The sequence below is a fragment of the Octopus sinensis genome, linkage group LG25, assembly GCF_006345805.1.
Source record: "Octopus sinensis linkage group LG25, ASM634580v1, whole genome shotgun sequence".
NCBI lineage: Eukaryota > Metazoa > Mollusca > Cephalopoda > Octopoda > Octopodidae > Octopus > Octopus sinensis.
Genome location: NC_043021.1, coordinates 19,294,873 through 19,319,398, shown reverse-complemented (window position 1 = coordinate 19,319,398; position 24,526 = coordinate 19,294,873). Strand labels below are relative to the sequence as shown.

The window sequence follows — 24,526 nt, the reverse complement described above, 5'->3', positions numbered from 1 at the left end:
GATGGCATGGAGGCTGAGAGATAGCTGCAGTGATGGAGCGAGGCAGATTTTAGCCCGTGGCTCTCTCTTTTTTCTCTTTTACTTGTTTCAGTCATTTGACTGTGGCCATGCTGGAGCACCGACTTTAGTCGAGAAAATCGACCCCAGGACTTATTCTTTATAAGCCTAGTACTTATTCTATTGGTCTCTTTTGCTGAACCGCTAAGTTATGGGGACGTAAACACACCAGCATCAGTTGTCAAGCGATGTTGGGGGAACAAGCACAGACACACAAACATACATACACACATACATACATACATATATATATATACACAATGGACTTCTTTCAGTTTCCGTCTACCAAATCTACTCATAAGGCTTTGGTCGGCCCAAGGCTATTGCCCAAGGTGCCGTGCAGTGGGACTGAACCCAGAACCTTGTGGTTGGTAAGGAAGCTACTTACCACACAGCCACTCCTGCACCTATATATAATCAAAAATACTCACTCAGGGATGATTTCTTCAGTTTCTTCTCCTTTGGACCGTGTATACTCTGGAATGACTCTTTGACAACAATATTGGTTTTGTGACAGCGAGGCACCAAACCTTCTGGAAAGATGATCGGTTGGTGATTATAAAAGACCAGTTGTCCACGTTTGTTGCTGAGAGACTTATTGAGACTATTCCATTGATAGCGAGCTTGGTTGTACATCTGGTGAGATAAAAAGGATGGCAATATATCAGTTATATCACAGACACACACACATAATGCATACAAACATACACAGAAACACATATGTGAAGATGGTGAATGAAATTAGTAGACAGAAGGATTGGTAGACAGACAGTAGATAGTTGCAGGAGTGGCTGTGTGGTAAGTAGCTTGCTTACCAACCACATGGTTACAGGTTTAGTCCCATTGTGTGGCAGCTTGGGCAAATGTCCTCTACTATAGCCTCGGGCTGAACAAAGCCTTGTGAGTGGATTTGGTAGACGGAAACTGAAAGAAGCCCATCATATATATATATATATATATATATATATATATATATATATATATATATATATGCATGTATGTGTGTGTGTATGTGTTTGTGTATCTGTGCTTGTTCCCCCAACATCACTTGACAACCGATGCTGGTGTGTTTACATTCCCGTAACTTAGCGGCTCGGCAAAAAAGAGACCGGAGCTTTGTGATTGAATTCGGTAGGCGGTAGTTACTGCCGTGTGTGTATGTGTGCGTATAGCTGCTCAGTGCCTCTCCGAAAGAGAGAGAGGGTACATACCCTTACATATTAAAGGTAGAAATATAAGAAAGATGAAGGTACTCACTTGCTCTTCTTTGCCTTTCGTGATCAGCATTATGATTTTTCCATCTCGCTTCCGTCCTGTTCTCCCCATTCTTTGGACAAAACGAACGGGGCTTTTGCATGTGTCGAAGCATATTATAAGGTCCACATCTCCAATGTCCAGACCTTCTTCTCCAATGCATGTCGCAATCAAGGTGTTATAACCCCCCTCTCGGAACTCTTTCATCACCTGAAGTGTAAAATTATCAGTGACAAGATGGAAAATTAAAATTTCAAAAGCAACAACAACATATCGTTAACAGAAATTTAATACAGTGGAATGAATTGTTTTGCTGTGATGAAGAATAGAAATCTATTGCTTAGGCGGCCAGCTGGCAGAAACGTTAGCATGCTAGGTGAAATGCTTAGCGGTATTTCGTCTGCCGCTACGTTCTGAGTTCAAATTCCGCCGAGATCGACTTTGCCTTTCATCCTTTCGGGGTCGATAAATTAAGTACCAGTTACGCACTGGGGTCGATTAATCGACTTAATACCTATGTCTGTCCTTGTTTGTCCCCTCTGTGTTTAGCCCCTTGTGGGTAATAAAGAAATAGGTATTTTGTCTGCCGCTACGTTCTGAGTTCAAATTCTGCCGAGGTCGACTTAGCCTTTCATCCTTTCGGGGTCGATTAAATAAGTACCAGTTACTCAATGGGGTCAATGTAATCGACTTAATACCTATGTCTGTCCTTGTTTGTTCTCTCTGTGTTTAGCCCTTTGTGGGCAATAAAGAAATATATTTTTATTTCGTCTGCCATTACGCTCTGAGTTCAAATTCCGCCAAGGTCGACTTAGCCTGTCATCCTTTCAGGGTCGATTAAATAAGTACCATTTATGCACTAGGGTTGATGTAATCGACTTAATCCCTTTATCTGTCCTTGTTTGTCCCCTCTGTGTTTAGCCCCTTGTGGACAGTAAAGAAATAAGAAATCTAATGCTTCATTAAGGAACCCTTTGTTGAGAAGAGAGAAATTATTTTTGCAAGTGGTGCTAGATAGACATTGCACATAGCAAGAGTTGTGAGCATCAACATTATCATTTTAATGTCCCCTTTTCTATACTTGCATGGGTCAAAGGGAATTTGCTGAAGTGAATTTCCTACAGCTAGATGCCCTTCCCGTTGCCAACCCTCACGACGATGATGATGATGATGATTATAGTCTACTCTGCATTGTTGTGCCATTCAAGACACATTATCATATCATCATCATCATCATCATCGTTTAGCATCCGCTTTCCATGCTAGCATGGGTTGGACGGTTCAACTGGGGTCTGGGAAGCCAGAAGGCTGCACCAGTCTGATCTGGCAATGTTTCTACAGCTGGATGCCCTTCCTAACGCCAACCACTCCGTGAGTGTAGTGGGCGCTTTTTACATGCCACCGGCACAGGTGCCAGACGCGGCTGGCAAATGGCCACGATCAGATGGTGCTTTTTATGTGCCACCAGCACGGAGGCCAGTCGGGGTGGAACTGGCAATGGCCATGTTCGGATGGTTCTCTTACGTACCACCGGCACTGGTATCACAGCTGCAATTTCCATTGATGTTGATCGATTTCAATTTTGATTTGGATTTTCATTATATTTGTATAACAGAGTGTAAGCATCTTGAAAGAAAAGTTGGGCATAAGAGGCTTCGGATGTGATGTGCAAGAGAGAAGACTGTGCTGGTATGGTCATATGATGTGTATGGACGAGGACAGCTGCATAAAGAAGTGCTGATCGCTAACTGTGGAGGGAATGTGTGGAAGATGTAGACCCAGGAAGACAGAGGATGAGGTGGTGAAGCATGATCTTCGAATGTTGGGAGACACGGAGGCAATGACAAATGATCAAGACCTTTAGTGATTTGCTGTGTGCTTGAGAAGACTCGTCAAGCCAGATGAAATTGTAGTTGTGGCTGGTGCTGGTGACATGGAAAAGCACCCATGCAGGTAAAACATAAAAAGCACCCACTACACTCTATGGAGTGGTTGGTGTCAGGAAGAGCATCCAGCTGCAGAAACCAAGCCGAAACAGACTGGAACCCAGCACAGCTCTCTGGCTTACCAGTTCCAATCAAACTGTCTAACCCCTGTCAGCATGGAAAGCAGACACTAAATGATGATCATCATTAACGTCCGCTTTCCATGCTAGCAGGGGTTGGACGATTTTGACTGAGGGCTGGCGAACCAGAATGTTGCACCAGGCTACAATCTTGATTTGACAGAGTTTCTACAGCTGGATGCCCTTCCTAATGCCAACCACTCCGAGAGTGTAGTGGGTGCTTTTTAAATGCCACCGGCACGGGGGTCAGTCAGGCGGTACTGGCTACGGATTCGCTCGAATCCTTTTACACATGCCACCAGCACAGGTGCCAGTAAGGCGACTTTGGTAACGATCACGCTCGAATGATGCCCTTTTACGTGCCACTGGCACGGAAGCCAGTTGGCTGCTCTGGCAACGATGATGGTTTTTTTAAATTAAATATTGTATTTTAAAAAATTGTTAAAATATTCTTCCAACCCGTGCTAGCGCGGAAAACGGACGTTAAACGATGATGATGATGATGATGATTTCGTGAACTGTAGAAGTATAGCAAATTTATTACAGATAACAAAATCTTATATAGACCCCTAAGGACCTTGTGGAGACCCAAGGGCCATATGGATGCCCAAAAGCAGTCATATGGACCCCAGTTGAGATCCACTGGTTTAAAGGATTATCTTACCTTAATTTGTTCCTTTTGCGTGAATCCCTTCGTGTTCTTGCCAACAGACTGACCAATGAAACTCATTGCTTTAATTAGGGGTCGCTCTCGTTTCAACATATCAGCAATGTCAGTCACGCTGTTTCGGTACTGAGAGAAAATCATCACACGGGTCTCCAGGTTATCATTCTCTGAAGAAGAGGCAACAAGAGAGAGAATGAGAGAGAGAGAGAGAGAGAGAGAGAGTGGCTGTGAGTAAGAGTTAGTGGGAGTAAGTGTGAGAGGTAGGAGACAGAAGAGTGAGAGTTTGAGAGAGAGAGAGAGAGAATGAGAGTTGATAGATAGGAAAGAGTGAGAATTAGAGGGGAGAGTGAAAGGTAAAAGGAGAGAGGAAAGAGTGATAGTGAGAGAGAGAGTAGTAGATAGGAAAGAATGTGTTAGAGAGGGGTACCATGAGAGTTAGCAAAAGGGGGAAACAAAAGAGAGAGTAAGAATTGGAGGGAGTGGCAGAGACAGTGGAAGTGGGAGAGAGAGTGGAAGTGAGAAAGAGAGAGTGGAAGTCAGAAAGAGAGAGTGGAAGTGAGAAAGAGGGAGTGGAAGTGGGAGAGAGAAAGTGGAAGTGTGAGAGAGAGAGAGAGTGGAAGTCATAGAGAGAGTGAAAGTGAGAGGGAGTGGAAGTGAGGGAGAGTGGAAGTGAAAGAGATTGGAAGTAAGAGGGAGTGGAAGTGAGAGGGAGAGTGGAAGTCATAGAGAGAGTGGGAGTGAGAAAGACGGAGTGGAAGTGAGAGAGAGTGGAAGTAAGAGGGAGTGGAAGTGGGAGAGTGGAAGTAAGAGGGAGTGGAAGTGGAAGTCATAGAGAGAGAGTGGAAGTGAGAAAGAGGGAGTGGAAGTCATAGAAAGAGAGTGGAAGTGAGAGGAGAGAGAGAGAGACACACACACACACTGTAAAAGATAAAGTGGAAAGAAATTTTAAATTCTAATCATTTGTTTTTGTGTATGTGTCATACCTTTTTGGAAATTCTTGAAATGACTGACCACAATTTCCAACAACTTTTCTAACTTGGGATGACCAAGGACATAGGGAACGGCCTTCTGCTGTGTTGACATTTGGGTGAAAGATATATTCCTGCAGAGAAAGAAGAAATGGTCAACAAACATATTCACTCGTTTAGAACAAGTCTTCAAACTAATTAATGTCTGTGAATGTGTGGGAGGATGAAAGACCTGAAATTCTGGTCTGAATGGGGGCAGCTGAGGGAACTTCGGTAAAGTCAGAGATGGGTAAAGTTGTAGCCACAACCACAGCAGCAGCAAATGGAGGTGCAATGGCCCAATGGTTAGGGCAGCAGACTCGCGGTCGGAGGATCGCGGTTTCGATTCCCAGACCAGGCGTTGTGTGTGTGTTTATTGAGCGAAAACACCTAAAGCTCCACGAGGCTCCGGCAGGGGGTGGTGGCAACCCCTGTTGTACTCTTTCGCCCCAACTTTCTCTCACTCTTCCTTCCTGTTTCTTGTCCCCGACTTCCTACGCATCCGCTGAGCATGGATGCACATTCATCCATCCGTCAATGCTCTCGGTGTCGGGGGGGTTGACCTGCTTTCTCTTCTGCGGGTCTTACGAATAGCAAAGGACCACGTTTCGGACTTCTCCCACTACAAACGGGACGAAGACCGCTTCGCTCAACAAACAAACAAGGCTGCACCAGCAGCCACTGCCACCATCATCGCCGTCATCATCATCATCATCATCATCATTGTTGTTGTTGTCGTCATCGCTTTAAGGTTTACTTTCAAAGCCCTTCCAGTTGCTAATTATCACCTGTTTCCAAGCAAGGTAATATTTGCCCAAAGCGGAAACAGTTTTTCATGAGAGACAGAAAAATGGGCCCCGCTTGTGTGAGAGTGATGCTTACAGCAATCACATAACATCAAAGGTACACACACACACACACACACACACACACACACACAACACACACACAAACACATGCATGCACACACACATACATCTTTTCTCTTTTAATTGTTTCAGGCTTTAGACTGCGGCCATGCTGGGTCCTTGAATCATCTATGTAGACGTACGTGTGGCTGTGTGATAAGAAGCTTGCTTACCAACCACATGGCTCCAGGTTCAGTCCCACTGCATGTCAACCTTGGGCAATTGTCTTCTACTATAGCCTCAGATCAACCAAAGCCTTGTGAGTGGATTTGGTAGACAGAAACTGAAAGAAGGTGGCATGCTGGCAGAAACATTAGCATGCCGGGCAAAATGCTTAGCGGTATTCCATCTGCTGTTACGCTCTGAGTTCAAATTCCGCCGAGGCCAACTTTGCCTTTCATCCTTTCGGGGTCAATAAATTAAGTACCAGTTACGCACTGGGGTTGATGTAATCGACTTAATCCCTCTGTCTGTCCTTGTTTGTTCCCTCTATGTTTAGCCCCTTGTGGGCAATCAAGAAGAAACTGAAAGAAGCCCATTGTGTGAGTGTATATATATATATATATATATACATATATATATATATATATATATATATATATACCAACCGCATGATTCCAGTTTCAGTCCCTTTGCATGGCACCCTTGGCAAGTGTCTCTTACTATATCCCTATAGCCTCAGGCTGACCAAAGCCTTGTGAGTGGATTTGGTAGACAGAAACTGAAAGAAGCCTAGTGCCAGTGGAACATTAAAAGCACATCCGAGTGTGACTGTTGCCAGGGCCACGGACTGGGTCCTGTGCCAGTGACACGTGAAAAGCACTGTTCAAGCGAAATCGTTGCCAGTGTCGCTTTACCTGCACATGTGTCGGTGGTACATGAAAAAGAACATTTGAGTGTGGTTGTTACCAGTGCCACCGGACTGGTCCCATGCAGGTAGCACGTAAAACCACCTTTTGAGCATGGCCATTGCTAGAACCGCCTGGGAACCATGTGACTGCGAAACAAGCTTCTTAACACACAACCATGCCTGCACCTACATAGATGATACATACATACATATATATATATATCATCATCATTTAACATCCACTTTCCATGCTGGCATGGGTTGGACGGTTTGACTGAGGACTGGTGAGCCAGAGGCTGCACCAAGCTCAATCTGATCTAGCAAAGTTTCTACAGCTGGATGCTCTATGATATATACACACACACACACTCATATTATATACAAGCAATTTTCTGTTTCTGAGTACCAAATCCACTCACAAGGCTTTGGTTGTCCCTGGGAGCTATAGCAGAAGACACGGGCCCAAGGTGCAGTGCAGTGGAACTGAACCCAAGGCTGCATGGTTGGGAAGCATATGTGCATATGTATATGTGTGAGACATGTGTGTGTGCTTGGGCTTGAGTGCATGATGTATGTACATGCATATGTGTGTATGTGCATTGTGAAAATAAAAACTATGAAAGCATGACGTGTATAAAGAAGAACTATAAAAAAAAGATATCTCACTGTCCTCCATATTCTTTCTGAAGTTGTTCGTAAATCTCAACAAATGCTGGATTCTTGAAAAGCTCCTGTCGTGACCTGCCACTGCCGGTGTCCATCATATTGGCTATATACTGGTAGAAGGAACGTAGACCGTGGAGCTGTAGCAACTCGTGGCCATGGCAAAGACTTATTAACAGACCAAAGTCTCCCTCAATACTCCCCATCATGCTGGGCTGCAAACAGAAGAGACAGCAACACACCATAAAATGCCTTACAGTTTTCCGTTACATACTTAACAAGAATGAGGGCAACAATACGCTCTTAAATATGGTTTCTGATTACAAATATCTTGGGTCATATATATCATCATCATCATCATCGTTTAACGTCCATTTTCCATGCTAGCATGGGTTGGACGGTTCAACTGGGGTCTGGGAAGCCAGAAGGCTGCGCCAGGCCCAGTCTGATCTGGCAGTGTTTCTACAGCTGGATGCCCTTCCTAATGCCAAAAAGATTTTCTAACTAGAAAGGGTATGGCCTGGTCAGCCTGTAATGATATGCATAAGATCTGGTCATCAAATCTAAATAGAGATTTCAAACTTAAAATCTTCAAAGCCACAGGTCGAACCAGTTCTACTATATGGCTCAGAAACCTGGACGTTATCAAAGAAGCTCAAGAGGCGGTTGGATGGAACTTACACTTGCCTCCTTATGAGAGCTCAAAATCTCTCGTGGAAGCGTCATCCAATCAAAGTACAAATATATGGGAAACTAGCACCTGTATCATCTCTTGTGAACGGCAGAAGAGTCCAGTTTGCTGGACATTGTTGTAGAGCTGAAAACGAGGTAATTTCTACTCTTCTCCTCTGGAAGCCATCTGCTCGCGATACCAGAGGGTGCACACTCTCCTACCCTGATGTAATCTCCAGGGATACAGGCATCCAGCAACAGGACCTCCGTAATGCTATGATGGACTGTGAAGTCTGGCGTAGAATAGTAAATTCCATTGTCTCGACCACAGTCGAACAATGAATGAATGAAGAATGAGGGCAGAATCAGATAACTCCCATTTCTTCTCTCTCTAGGTAACCGTTTCTGCCCTCATTCTAGCTAACCCTCGCTCTTTTTCTCTCTCTTTCTCTTCCCCTCTCTCTATCTCTCCCTTTCTCTGGCTGAGTAACCATGGAACTCCTCTACAGCAAAACATCTGTTCCTGCCTCTCTCTCACACTCTAACCTTTCATCATCTGACCCAAGATCACCTCCACTGGTAGAACTTTATTGTTATTACAATTAGAAGAATAGAAAACAGAATTGGTAAAATATCAGACAAAACCAGTTTGCTGTGTCCTAGTCATGTCACTTTAGTGTTGTTCTGAGTTAACATTCGAACATGTACAACTATATATATACATTAATACTTATACAAATACACACACACACATTTCGGTGGTACGTAAAAAGCACCATCCGAATCGTGGCCGAAGCCAGTGCCACCTCGACTGGCTTCCGTGCCAGTGGCACGTAAAATGCACCAATCCGACCGTGGCCGATGCCAGCCTCGCCTGGCACCAGTGCAGGTGGCACGTAAAAAGCACCCACTACACTCACGGAGTGATTGGCGTTAGGAAGGGCATCCAGCTGTAGAAACATTGCCAGATAAGACCGGAGCCTGGTGCAGCCTTCTGGCTCCCCAGATCCCCAGTCGAACCGTCCAACCCATGCTAGCATGGAGAACGGACGTTACACGATGATGATGATGATATAGATTAGGCAAGTCTATGTCTGTATTATCAGGCAATTGCAAAAAAATGCTTTAAAAAAAATTCAAAACTCAGCAAAAATCCAGTACAAATTCTTCATGGTTCAAAACGTTGCTTACTTTTTACTCAACCTGATACAAACATTCAGAGATACATTTATATTTATATAGACAGACAAACAGACAGATATGTATGTCTAAAATACAGGTTCATGTGTATAAAGAATAGAAGGCTTACCGAGAGGTTTTGAGGAGGTTTCTGTCTGAAAGCATCCCGAGCCTTGAGTACAGTAAACTTGGACACAGTTTGAGCAGTGACTCGGTAGAGCAACTTTCGACACATCAACCGGTGCATCACTGATTCCAGGACCTGGGAATAGAACAAACGTTAATAGATAGATGCAGGAGTGCCTGTGTGGTAAGTAGCTTGTTTACCAACCACATGGTTCTGTGTTCAGTCCAACTACATGGCACCTTGGGCAAGTGTCTTCTACTATAGCCTCAGGCTGACCAAAGCCTTGTAAGTGGATTTGGTAGACGGAAACTAAAAGAAGCCCATCATATATATATATATATATATATATATATATATATATATATATGTGTGTGTGTGTATATGTTTGTGTGTCTGTGTTTGTCCCCCCAACATCGCTTGACAACCAATGCTGGTGTGTTTACATCCCCCGTAACTTAGCGGTTCGGCAAAAGAGACTGATAGACTATGTACTAGGCTTACAAAGAATAAGTCCTGCGGTCAATTTCCTCGACTAAAGGCAGCGCTCCAGCATAGCCACGGTCAAATGACTGAAACAAGTAAAGAGAGATATTTCATCCTCTGACAAGAGTTTGTAGTGAATCAGATAAGCTAGCGCAAACCCCCGTAGTAGCACAGTAGTGCTAAGGCAGCCAACCAATCAGAGCTAAGGCACAGTAATATCAGCCAGACGGTTCTCAGCCTTAGAGAGAACTATACTTTTTTAGTTAGTCAGTGACCAACTGGTGAACTGTCAACACCTGCAGCTATATTGAGAAATTCTGATGTGTTTCCACCAACTATGCTCCACTACTGAGACTCCCTTCAGTCATGACTGACCATGGGATTGCATCTAGAAAGTTATCCTCCCAGGTACAAGTCCGGGCAAGGTTGTTTATGGAAGACCAGAATCACCCATGCATACCAGCCTCCCCTTTCCACGCCCCCAGTGTTATCCAAGGAAAAGGCAAAGGGGCCGATATAGCTTGGCACCAATGACGTCGCAACTCATTTCTACAGCTGAGTCAACTGGAGCAACGTGAAATAAAGTGTCTTGCTCAAAAACACAACATGCAGCCTGGTCCGGGATTCGAACTCACAACCTCACAATCGTAAGCTCAACACTCTAACCACTGAGCCATGCGCCTTCACTACTACTATATAACTTATATTAACCCAAATGGTTTTAGCACAAAAGTAAATTATAAATCTGATTCACACACACACACACACACACAGAGCCATTAGTCATCTCTTGTCCACATATGATAAAATAAATCAAATATATTTTAGTAACATCTTGTTGTTTTTCACTGATGTGAAATATCACCTTGATTAAGCCTTCTGAGACACAACCGTAATTAAGCCTTCTGATATTCCATTTCACATCCTTCCCAAAGTTTCCTCTAATAGGAAACCACCCGAGTAACCTTCAAGTTCCCCCTCCTCAAATGCCCCTGCACTTCTCATAATCCCTTGGCTTGCGAGGTACTTGGTGACCCTGCCAGTGCTGGTGCCACATAAAAAGCACCCAGTCCACACTATAAAGTGGTTAGCATTTGGAAGGGCATCCAGCTGTAACAATCACACCAAAACTAACCTCACTTATGCTAGTGACACATAATAAGCACTAAGTCCACTCTGTGGAGTGGTTGGTGTTAGGAAGGGCATCCAGCCATAAAAACCCTGCCAAAACAGACAGAATAGCATAGGGTCATTTTTACTACCCGGCCACCTCCTGTGAACCATCCTATCCATGCATGGAAGATGGACCGATCCCCACACTTCCAAAGTTTGCTTCATAATTACGTGGCTTTATTGTCAACCCCTCCTTTACATAAAAAAAAGAAAAATGGAGAGCAAAAGAAAATCTCTGATTCAAACCTCAACATATTTCTTATCGATCGCATCAATTTCTGATCCCAGGGGCACGACAATCTTTTCGACTTTACGCTCGTTTGAGTAGATCTTCACATCAGGACTCTCCTCCATTCTTATGGCCACATGGGAAATCAACAGATTTGTCAACACCTCTTGCACCATCTGAAAACAAAAGTATAATTTCATATTAAAGATATATATATATATATATATATATATATATATATACAAGCAAAACACACCCCTGTCCAATGGACGGTGCTCAGTTGTCAAACATTTAAACCAAATTTTCTCAAAACAACTTGTCCGACCGTCCCATAGGCCTCCCCTTTAAGAAACATTGATTTAACCTAAATTTGAGACACCAGCAAAAGAAGAAATAACGATAGACTTTTTTTTATTCCAAAGAAAAACGATTTTATTCACACAAATATGCAACCAAAGAGTTTAAAGTAACAGTAAGTACATCGCAACAGCTGATGTACTTGCGCATACAAATGCACGTTCCCACGGCTTTATCGATTGCATTCTCACCTGGAATTGAACTTTGTAATTTTTTCAAGACTTATACACGCCCTGATACTGTCGGTATCTACAGATCAAATTTGAGCGCAATCGGATGGAGGATGCCCAAAATCCTAGCAGACACACAGACAGACAGACAGAACATATTATATAATCATCATCATCATCATCGTTTAACGTCCGCTTTCCGCGCTAGCACGGGTTGGACGGTTCGACCGGGTCTGGGAAGCCAGGGGCCGCACCAGGCTCCATCTGAATCTGGCAGAGTTTCTACGGCTGGATGCCCTTCCTAACGCCACCACTCCGTGAGTGGATTGGGTGCTTTTTACGTGCCACCTGCACAGGGGCGGAGGGTCCGGCATCGTCACGATCGGTTCGAGCATTTTAACGTGTCAGCGGCACGGGGGGCAACGAGGTCCGGGGTACTTTGGGGATCGGGGTACTTTGGGGATCCAGGATACTTTGGGGATCCGGGGTACTTAGAATGGGTAGGGGGTATGTGAATTGCTGCAGAAAGCAGCCCGGGTCTTTGTAGTCACAGCATATCTCCAGGGATTACATCAACCTGTCTTCTCTCTAGCATCTCTACAATCTCACTAGACTTGCCTGTCAATGTACCAACATTGATAGTGCCAACTCTGAAAACTGGGAAGGAGATGTGGGGGGGGACGGGGTTGATCGGCGGCGCCTGAGAAGAGGAGGGTTGTTGTGGTGGTGATAGTTTTCGTGGTATTTTTCTTTTGATCTCTCTTCCAACCTGACCACACATATATATATATATATATATATATTATATATATTAAGAGGCTGTATGGAAGAAGTTTGATCCCCAACCACTTGGTTCCAGGTTCAGTCCCACTGTGAGACACTTTGGGCAAGTGTCGTGATTAATAATAAATTCTTGTGTATTCCATCTTTCATTCACCACACACACACACCACACACACATACATACATATATATATATATATATATATATATATATATATATATATATTGCTGTGCTTGAGGAGACCTATTGAGTCAAGTACTTCAACATCAAAATAAAAAATCAAATGGAATTGTCGTTGTGATACTCCTGCCGGTGGCATGTAAAAGGCACCAACTGATCATGGCCGTTGTCAGCCTCCCCTGGTCCCTGCGCTGGTGGCACGTAAAAAGCACCCACTACACTCAGAGTGGTTGGTGTTAGGAAGGGCATCCAGCTGTAAAAACACTGCCAGATCAGACTGGAGAATGGTGCAGCCTCCTGGCTTCTCAGACCCCTGGTCGAACCGTCCAACCCATGCTAGCATGGAAAACGGACATATGATGATGATAATATATATATACAGCATGTAAAAAAACACCATTTGAGCATGGCCGCCTGACTGGCCCTCATGCCAGTGACACGTAAAAGCACCCACTACACTCTTGGAGTGGTTGGCATTAGGAAGGGCATCCACCTGTAGAAACTCTGCCAGATCAGATTGGAGCCTGGTGCAGCCATCTGGTTCACCAGTCCTCAGTCAAATCGTCTGACCTATGCTAGCATGGAAAGCAGATAATGATGATGATATATAAACACATATATTACAACAAAATTTTATATAGAGTTACCCAAAATTTTGAACCTACAAAGCCAAAGCCTTGTGGACAGCTCGTCAGACTCTATATATGAATACAAAATTATAAAATATCTACATCGCAGATGTGAGGAAAAGCTTAGAACTCGAGGAATACGAAAAAAACGTTAATGAGTACGGGTTATCTCCCTTTAATCAAAGGGGGGAAAAAACCCTTTAGACTCAGAGAGGCCTAACGAGCAAATAGGGAGATCCAATTGTGAGTGGATTTGGTAGACAGAAACTGAAAGAAGCCCGTCGTGTGTGTGTGTGTCTGTCTCCTCACCAATATATATATATATATATATATATATATTGTAGAATAAGAAATAGAAAATCCTTGGGACATTATTATACATTTGAAAAAAGGAGGCGAGGTGGCAGAAACATTATCATGCCAGGCAAAATGCTTAGCGGTATTTTGTCTGTCTACGTTCTGAGTTCAAATTCCGCCAAGGTCAACTTTTAAGAAATACACAAAAACCGTTAGATTCACTTCAACATTTAAATTTGATTTGCCAAAAGATTTTCGTTTCCTTGAGACCACGACCTGTTCACTGACAAAATTCCATGATGCAGCACGGAATTTTGACGAAAATATTTTGGCAAATTAAATTTAGATGTTGAAGTGAATCTAACGGTCTTTGTGTGTTTCTTAAATGGCTTATAAACACCTTCCACGCTGCAATTGTTTATATATATATATATATATATATATATATATATATATATATATATATATATATATATATACTCTTACTCTTTTACTCTTTTACTTGTTTCAGTCATTTGACTGCGGCCATTCTTTGTAAGCCTGGTACTTATTCTATCGGCCTCTTTTGCCGAACCGCTAAGTAACGGGGATGTAAACATACCAGCATCAAGCGATGTTGGGGAGACAAACACAGACACACAAACACGCACACACATATACATACATATATATATATATATAATATAAATATATATACGACAGGCTTCTTTCAGTTTCCGTCTACCAAATTCACTCACAAGGCTTTGGTCAGCCCGAGGCTATAGTAGAAGACACTTGCCCAAGGTGTCACGCAGTGGGACTGAACCCAGAACCGTGTGGTTGGTAAGCAAGCTACTTACCACTACCCATTCCTGCGCCTATATATCATCATCATCATCGTTTAACGTCCGTTCTCCATGCTAGCATGGGTTGGACGGTTCGACCGGGGTTCTGGGAAGCCAGAAGGCTGCACCAGGCTCCAGTCTAATCTGGCAATGTTTCTACAGCTGGATGCCCTTCCTAACGCCAACCACTCCGTGAGTGTAGTGGGTGCTTTTTACGTGCCAGGCGAGGCTGGCAACGGCCACGGTCAGATTGGTATATTTTATGTGCCACCGGCACGGAAGCCAGTCGAGGCGGTGCTGGCATCGGCCACGAGTCGGATAGTGCTTTTTACGTACCACCAGACCAGGGATCCTGGCTGGTTCAATTCGATTTCGCTTGCCCCAACATGTCTTCACAAGCAAAGGGCGTTGGCATGGGTGCCTGTCGTACGGTCGCATTGGAGTATTTTACGTGCCACGGCCACGAGTCGGATAGTGCTTTTTACGTACCACCAGACCAGGGATCCTGGCTGGTTCAATTCGATTTCGCTTGCCCCAACATGTCTTCACAAGCAAAGGGGGTTGGCATGGGTGCCTGTCGTACGGTCGCATTGGAGTATTTTACGTGCCACGGCCACGAGTCGGATAGTGCTTTTTACGTACCACCAGGCCAGGGATCCTGGCTGGTTCAATTCGGTTTCGATTTCGATTTCGCTTGCCCCAACATGTCTTCGCAAGCATGGGGGGGTTGGCACGGGTGTCTGTCGTCGGATGAGGTTCTATATCGACTTTGCTTGCCTCAACAGGTCTTTGTGTCCAAGGGAGGAAAGGCATTCATAAGTGGGCTGGGCTCACTTGTCCTGCCTGGTCTTCTCAGCTGCCTGGTCTTCTATATATATATATATATATATATTATATTATATTTTATATATAATATATATATATATATATAACACTTTCCCAGTAATTCTGCTCTAATGACCGATCTATTCTTGTTGACCAATCTTTTTTCACTTTGGCCTGATTTTAACATTAAGGTTCCACTGTTTAATAAAGGCACCTGTCCTCATTTCTGTATGGAGTGTCAGGAATGGTATGGCATTGGCTCCATTGTGCCATTGAGTATCAGAAACCTCCCTAGGGCACTGGTTCTATTATTTAGTGAATTTAACTGGATTGTAAATTAAGTACCAGTGATGTAATTGACTAGTCCCCTCCTGCCATATTACAGGCCTTGTGCCCATAGCAGAAAAGATTATTATTATTGAGTGAGAGAGAAGCGCATGCCATCAAAGTGAGACTGGGGTAAAATATACGAAGCCCAGTGTACCCATCATGACTACCTGTCTGATAAGGGTACACAAGGCACATGCATCACAACCATATGTGCGTGACATGGTGATCTCATATCAAGATAAACTGCGCATGACTTTGCAGGTGGGGCCCAGTTAGAATTGTCGAGTAACCCGTCCTGCTCCAAAGGTCCCTGAATAAGGATTGTTTAAGGATGTTGAACAAAACACCCATGTTTCCAGAGGTGAATTATTCAAACGCCAAAGAATCCCTCTCAACACATGGCTATGATGCTCTCCCACTACTTCCGCTCGTGATCAGAGATGCACATATTGTCAGCCACTAAGGGACATGCTCAACTGGTTAAGGTCAAACAACTGACAAGCAAATCTGTAGTATTGAGCAGAATATTTGCTGTAGCCCATCTTTTATACCAAGACAAAACAATGTACATGCTAACACTTCCAATCAGTTAAGATCAGAAGCCATGAAAGCCACTGCCTGGTACTGCATCAGGGCATTTATTATTATTATTATTATTATTATTATTAATTATTATTATTTGTGAAGACCTGTTGAGGCAAGTGAAAATCAATCAAACAAATCAAAATAGATGAACATCAATGGAATTTGTATCTTTGTGGCACACAAGAAAACCATCCGAACGTGGCCGTAGCCAGTACCGAGCATCGACTGGCCTCCGTGCTGCGGGCACGTAACAAACACCATCCGATCGTGGCCGTTCGCCAGCCTCATCTGGCACCTGTGTCGGTGGCACATAAAAACACCATCCAAGCGTGGCCGTCTGCCACCTCGTCTGGCACCTGTGTCTGTGGCACATAAAAACACCATCCGAGCGTGGCCGTTCGCCAGCCTCGTCTGGCACCTGTGTCGGTGGCACATAAAATCACCCACTACACTCTCGGAGTGGTTGGCGTTAGGAAGGGCATCCAGCTGTAGAAACACTGCCAGATCTGACTGGCCTGGTGCAGCCTTCGGGCTCCCCAGACCCCAGTTGAACCGTCCAACCCATGCTAGCATGGAAAACGGACGCTAAATGAATGATGATGATGATTATATTTTATATTAATTATATTTATATTATTTGTTATTTATGTATTGGTTTATGTCTATCACTGTTTGAGTTGCATAATACTGGTTTTATCTCTAATTCATGTTTTATATATTTATACTGTGAAATTTGATTTAATGCTAAATCGAATTTTTTCCTGTAAGTTTGGAGCTATACTCCCTAATATTATTATTATTATATATGTGTGTGTGTGTGTGTACGGGGTTGATAAAAAGTTACTTGATGGTAGATCAAAACCATTTAATTCCAGCTGAATGAATTTAATAAAAGCATCTAAATATGAAGCATCATGAAAATTGTTCCAACTGAAGCCCTTCTTGAGTGCCACAGTTTTCTATTCAAGTCAATACAGAATTACAGATGGAATTTATGGAACCTTGATTTACTATCAGGTGACCCTTGGCCAACCCTGTGCACATATATATAGAGAGAGAGAGAGCCATCAACTTCTCTCGATTTTTTTAGTCCAATATTTACACAATATTATTCATAGCTCTATCTACTTCAAGATCCGCTTGTCCAAACCAGAATTATTTAACATTCTTTAGAGTTTATAAATTCTTATATCATCAACAACAAAATAAACACAAAAACATCTAAATTATCTTTAAAACAAATACACTATAAAAAAACACCAAAAAAAACATTCCAATATAATTTGACCTTTAAATTATTGCCTGGAGTCGCACTCAACGCCAACACTCGGAAATCCCTGGTCTTCTTCACAAGTTCTCGCATAACCTGAAAATCAAAAATTCATAGTTATTTGATGATGTTCTAAAATGGAATTTTAGTGGTTAAAATTAAATCAAATTTAAATGTTGAAGTGAATCTAACGGTTTTTGTGTGTTTCTTAAAAGTCGACCTTGGTCATCACATCATTGAAATCACAGTACTGCCTGACTGGACCCGTACAGGTGGCATGTAAAAAGCACCCACTACACTCTCGGAGTGGTTGGCGTTATGAAGGGCATCCAGCTGTAGAAACTCTGCCAGATCAGATTGGTGCCTGGTGCAGCCATCTGGTTACCAGCCCTCGGTCAAAATCGTCCAACCCATGCTAGCATGGAAAACGGACATTAAATGATGATGATGATGATTATGTTAGTGTTAACCAGGTGGTATGACGTGTGCAAGTATACCATCATCATTTAGTGTCCCCATTTCAATGGTTGCTGATCAACATGAACAGGTAGACCTGAGGGTAGGACATAGTCCTAATTTGAGTTTTGACAGGGTTTCAAGCAGATAAGACCCCTCAGCTGAGTGGTGTATAGTCACCATGCTGTTGGGAAGACTAAAGATCCCTGAGAAAGGCTACAGTAGAGAGGGAAGTGGCTCTATGCTAGGAGATTAGGGGTTAAAGTATAAAAGAGGCTAGAACAAAACAGATTCCACCCAATTGTGAGGCAAATAATGTAAGCGTACATGTATGACAGAGTGCTGGTAAGAGAGAAGTTAGGCATAAGAGGAATTAGATGCAAGAGAGGAGGCTGCACTGGTTCGGTCAAGTGATGCAGATGAATGCCAACAACTCCATAAAGAAGTGCCGATTTCTCAAAGTGAATGGAACTTGTGAGAGAGGGAGACCCAAGAAGACATGGACAAAGTACTGAAGGACGGCCCTAACAGTGAAGGGGACCTGTGGAAGAGGTAGACCCAGGAAGACATGGGATGAGGTGGTGAAGCATGATCTTTGAACGTTGGGTTTCACAGAGGCAATGACAAGTGACCGAGACCTTTGGAGATATGCTGTGCTTGAGAAGCTCCAGCAAACCAAGTGAGATTGTAGCCATGGTCCATGCCTGTGTTGCATGACTGGCCCATTTTAAAGTACAATTCAGTCATCAGGTAATATGCTGTGTTTGAGAAGACCTGTTGAGTCAAGTGAAATCGTAGCCAATGCCAGGGCTGCCTAAGTGGCACATAAAATGCGCCGTTTAAGCATGAGTTGATGCCAGTACCACTTGACTGGCTCCCGTACCTGTGGCACATAAAATGCACCATTCGAGCATGATCGATGCCAGTGCAACTTGACTGGCTCATGTGCCAGTGGCACATAAAAAGCACCATTCGAGCGCGGTTGATGCCAGTGCAACCTGACTGGCTCCCGTGCCACCTGTTTGACCCCCATGCCAGTAACATGTAAAGAGGACCCACTACACTCTCAGCATGGTTGACATTAGGAAGGGCATCCAGCTGTAGAAACCTTGCCAGATCATGTTGGTGCCTGGTGCAGCCTCCTTGCCTGCCAGTCCTCAGTCAAACCATCCAACCCATGCCTGCATGGAAAGCAGACATTAAACGATGATGAAGAAGGGCAGCATAACCATACCAAGGCAGATTGGAACCCGGTACAGCTCTTCGGCTCGCCAGCTCTGGTCAAACCGTCTAACCCATGCCAGCATGGAAAATGGATGTTAAAAGATGATGATGAAGTATGTATATGCTTGTGCATGTGTGCATGTGTTTCCTTTGACCTTGATGTTGATTGTCAACCAATGTCACTGCTATTACCCTATATAGGTGGTGGAGGCACATGGCCTAGTGGTTAGAGCAGCGGACTCATGGTTGAGGAATCGTGGATTTGAATCTCAAACTGGGCAATGTCTATGTTTATGAGCGAAACACCTAGGCTCCACACGGATCTGGCAGAAGGTAACGGCGAACTTCTGCTGACTCTTTCACCTCAACTTTCTCTCACTCTTTCCTACTGCATCTTGCAGCTCACCTGCGACAGACTGGCAATGTTTCTACAGCTGGATGCCCTTCCTAACGCCAACCACTTCGTGAGTATAGTGGGTGCTTTTTACATGCCACCGGCACAGGTGCCAAACAAGGCTGGCAAACGGCCATGATCAGATGATGCTTTTTACGTGCCACCGGCACAGAGGCCAGACAAGGCTGGCAAACGGCCACGATCGGATGGTGCTTTTTACATGCCACCAGCACGGAGGCCAGATGAGGCTGGCAAACTGCCAAATCGGATGATGCTTTTTACATGCCACCGGCACTGAGGCCAGTCAGGGCGGCGCTGGCAACGACCACGTTCGGATGGTTCTCTTACATGCCACCGGCACTGGTATCACAGCTACAATTTCCATTGATGTTGATCGATTTCGATTTTGATTTTGATTTGGTTGGCCATATCCAACCAAAATATTCTACCTGTTCAAACTGGCCCCTCACACCTATTCTACATTGGCATTCTAAAAATAAACTACCACATCATCAAACATGATTAATTCAAAACAATGTGAATAAATAAGCATTACATTTAACAGCATAAGTTGAATGCTAAAAGGATTAATGACATGCCATGGAAGAGTCCATTAACCCTTTTGTTACCAACCCGGCTCTGGCTCTGTGGTAAAATGTCCTGCTTTCATAAGTTTTGAATTAAAATCTTCCACCAAACCTTAGTCACAATTTATGTTCCTAACACTAGCTGAATGATAACTAAGTTATTTTACAAAATTCTTTGTTATATTTAAAATGATTGAAAGAAACACAGAACATCTCAAAATAAATACAGTAATGAAAGGGTTAATGGATATGAGAGCAAAGAGAGAGAGTCTATTAAAGCTAGTTATAAGGGGTCCAACATACCTGACAGTAGGCATGGTTGCCCAAAGACTTGTGGGCTTCATCCACAACGACACACTTGATTGATTCCGGCTCACAAGTGCCACGAGTCAAATCGTTCACCAATACCTGGGGAGTGAGGAATATTACTCGCTTCTCTTTCCACATTCGTTTGCGTAATGCTGGCAACATTTTACCTGTGGAGAAGGAAAGCAAAATTACTTGAATAAAATAATTCTGTAGGGGGAAGGGTTTGAAGTATTTGACTTTCACAACATACAAGAACTAGGGAGAAAAATATAAAAAGGAAACCTACAAGCAGTTTTAGAACAAAGGAGAAATGAGGGACCCTTTATGTGGCCACAACAAGAAAAAACAGCTTCATCATCATCATCATCATCATCGTTTAACGTCCGCTTTCCATGCTAGCATGGGTTGGACGATTTTGACTGAGGACTGGCGAACCAGATGGCTGCACCAGGCTTCAATCTTGATCTGGCAGAGTCTCTACAGCTGGATGCCCTTCCTAACGCCAACCACTCCAAGAGTGTAGTGGGTGCTTTTTACGTGCCACTGGCACGGGGTCCAGTCAGGCAGTACTGGCAATGACCTCGCTCAAATCTTTTTACACATGCCAGTGGCATGTGTGTGTGTGTGACCCATGAGGAGGACTATAGTTTGATAGGTGGAGTTACGCTGGACATATCACAGCAAGGTACAAGAGAGTATAATGGATACTACAAAGCCTCAGTACAGTGTTGTCTTCAGGGATGGGCATATGGAGCAATTGACTGGGCTCCAGGGACTCACTTCTAATCTATGTATGCTGTGACCTACTGTCATTATCATCATTTAGTGTATGCTTTCCTTGGTGACATGGGTTACATGGTCTGACTGGTAATGTTAAGCTAAAGAGCTGTACCAGGCTCCAGTCTGGTTTGGCTTGGTTTCTACAGCTGGATGCCCTGCCTGGCACCAACCACCCCACGTGTAGTGGATGCTCTTTACATGTCACCAGCACTGGTACATCTTACCTGTCACCAGCACGGGTGCCCTGTAAGTGCCTTTTTATGTGTTACCTGCACTGGCCACAATTATGACATCACTTGACTTAACGTCTTCTCGAGCACAGGGCCTAAGGCATTGATTTGCTCAGGAAAAGGGAGCTTACGGGCCTAGGGGCCCAATTCTGATCTAAGTATGTTGTTGCTAGCTGTCAATAAATACTATAGGACCAAATGCATTGATTTGTTTGAGAGCCTCATGGGCCTAGGGGCCCAATTCTGATCTAAGTATGTTGTTGCTAGCTGTCAATAAATACTATAGGACCAAATGCATTGATTTGTTTGAGAGCCTCATGGGCCTAGGGGCCCAATTTAGATTTGTGTATGATATGGTTTATCAATAAATAAATACCAAAAGGCTCAGTGCATTAATTTACTTTGGAGCATAGGTTGACCAATTCTGATCTATATATGCTGTGCTTAGCTGTCTATAAATATTGTCGGGCCCATACACTGATTTATCCTGGGGCCTACAATGCTGCTAAGACAGCCCTACACCAATAAGAGATTACAGATTTTTTTTTTTTTTCAAAGGTTTTACAGAGAAGCAGTACTGAATGTGCCACAAATGGGTGTACTGTCTTTAATTTCTTTGTTTTTGAGGTGGTCGACCACAGTCAAGATCAGTAAACACCAAACCCAGTTCCTGTCTGTAACGCCATTAGTTATTCTTTTATTCTTTTACTTACTTCAGTCATCTGACTGTGGCCATGCTGGAGCACCGTCTTGAAATAAAAATTAAAAAAAAAAAAAAAAAAAAAGAAAATAGAAATTATAAATTACCTGTCATTTCAGACATGTCGTCTTGTGGAATTCCCATGATGTTATAACAAGCTTCAATTTGTTGAGCCACTAACGGTTTAGTTGGTGCCATGAAAACAACCTTTGCAGAGGAGTACCAACGGTAGAAGTTGAACATGACGACGGCAGCGATAAACGTCTTTCCTAGACCTGTTGGTAAGACTACCAACGTGTTCGTGAACAGAGCTTCCTTCGCGATGTCAAACTGGTACTGTCGAACGGGGTAGTTAGTCGGGTAGATCCAAACGCAACCGGCAAACTTGTTAAAGCCTGGCAAATCAGGAATACTTTCCAAATCGATCTCTCCACCGCTGTCGGGAGCACCGCCAGCTGAATGCGTCGTGTTTCCGGGTGGCGATGTCGTCCTACCTTGACTAGATTCCAACGCTTGTACCAAAATGTCATCTTCGTCGTCACTGACTATCGTAATATTATCGACGGTAGATACACCATTGCTGAAATTCGATGTCGAGACGGTACTTTTCGCACCCCAAGTCTGGAATAATGTCGGCTGGACACTTCCGTCTCCACCCTTCGTCTTAACTATATTTGACTTCTTCTTCATTGCTGTAAATTTATACGTCGGCATGTTCAATATGACGAGCCCTAGCAACGATACGATGTCACTTCCAACCCTATGTCTTGTACTAATTTTACAACTTCCTTCCGCCGTGTCAAAGTTTTAAAAGAAAATCTTAGTGCCTTAAACATATTCAACCCGTGCAATAAAACCAATAAAACTAGCCACAGTTACAAATAAATCACAAATAAATTGGCAGCCTTCCGATATTAGTACACGGCATCATTCATCCAAACAACTTTCCTTGGAGGCTAAGTTGAAGAGGGTGAATAAAGTGGTTTTCCTCTCGCGGAATATATGTAGACCAATACCGAACGAATGCCAATAAATTAATGTTATAAGGGTAGCGAAGAAAATTAATTCTTACGAAGAAGTCTGTCTTCTTTCATACGAAAAATTCTGTTTTAATTGCAAACATTGGTTATTCGCTGATGTTTACAAAAATATCACAACCTGGCGAAGACGAAATAAATTGCCAAGGCAACAAAACTTACTGTTTTTGATATTACAGGCGAAATATTTGATGAAGTTTAATTTAATTCGAATTAATTAAATCTAGTTTCTTCAAAATCTTATCATCGACAATGAAACAAATTTAAATAGTAATAACAGATTACTATCACTTTAAAAAAATAATCCAAGGATAAAAAGATAAGATAGGCACGTGTGTGTGTGTGTGTGTGTGTGTGTGTGTGTGTGTGTTTGGTCAGTATTTCAGTAATTAATTTATATAAAATCAGTAATTAATTAGTGTTTATCAATAACCTTTGGTGGGGGGGATCAAGTCTACACCTTATCTTTCAAAAAAAAAAAGTATAACTAAACAACACGGTGCTATTACATAAAACACACTTATCGTATCACACAATGCTTCCTCGACATATCAATACCACTTGCCGCCCTCCTCTTAATTAAAAAAAGACTTGCTGAAGCCAGCAATTAAACAAACAAACATCGATCAAGGATCAAATTCGAATAAAAAACAATCCGCGCGAGATTGTTTTTAAGGGGAGGTTACTCTATAGTACTTTTAACTTCCGGAGATCTTACGTTTCGTTGTTTTAGCCCTAGGTCAGACTGATTGAGCAAGTCTTTGATCAAAGGCGTTCAGGATATGATATGACCATCCAAGTGCCGGATTTGGATCTTTTCGGTTTGAACGGCAGTTTTTTCTAGCGGTGTCAGATGAAATTGTCACCCATAATTATGACCCTAGTATCGATCTATTGTATTTCAATCTGTTTTAGGGTTAGGGTTAGAGTTAGGGTTAGTCAGGGTTATGGGGTGGGGGGAAGGGCATCTTTTTTTCTTCACAAATGTAAATAAACCCAATCTGTTTCTTAAACGAGGGACATATTCATACGGCACAGAATGTTTTTTTGCCTCAATAGACGTCAGTGATTGGTTGAAAATGCAAAAATTGAAGAAAAAATAAACAACAAATATCTTACAAACTATAGAATTTTCTCAAGAAAGCCAAGAGAAAAAGATGTTTTATAAACACATTCTACCAGTATACGAAGTTTAAAATTTTTTAGTTACCTAGAAATTATGTT

At 43.1% G+C, this 24,526-nt stretch overlaps 1 protein-coding gene across 1 annotated transcript in view; it reads right to left on the bottom strand.

The window, feature by feature from the left end:
- The window catches only part of LOC115224527, a 46,081-nt gene extending 22,126 nt beyond the window's left edge, over positions 1 to 23,955 (bottom strand). The window contains exons 1-10 of the mRNA XM_029795437.2: positions 22,373 to 23,955; positions 20,550 to 20,722; positions 17,604 to 17,681; positions 11,352 to 11,510; positions 9,453 to 9,584; positions 7,475 to 7,686; positions 5,027 to 5,145; positions 4,041 to 4,210; positions 1,315 to 1,521; positions 489 to 693 (exon numbers count right to left, since the gene is read on the bottom strand). Of these exons, the coding sequence (XP_029651297.2) occupies positions 489 to 693; positions 1,315 to 1,521; positions 4,041 to 4,210; positions 5,027 to 5,145; positions 7,475 to 7,686; positions 9,453 to 9,584; positions 11,352 to 11,510; positions 17,604 to 17,681; positions 20,550 to 20,722; positions 22,373 to 22,979 (2,062 nt within the window). The 5' untranslated portion in view covers positions 22,980 to 23,955. The remainder of the gene's footprint in view (positions 1 to 488; positions 694 to 1,314; positions 1,522 to 4,040; positions 4,211 to 5,026; positions 5,146 to 7,474; positions 7,687 to 9,452; positions 9,585 to 11,351; positions 11,511 to 17,603; positions 17,682 to 20,549; positions 20,723 to 22,372) is intronic.
- Positions 23,956 to 24,526: the final 571 nt, after the last annotated feature.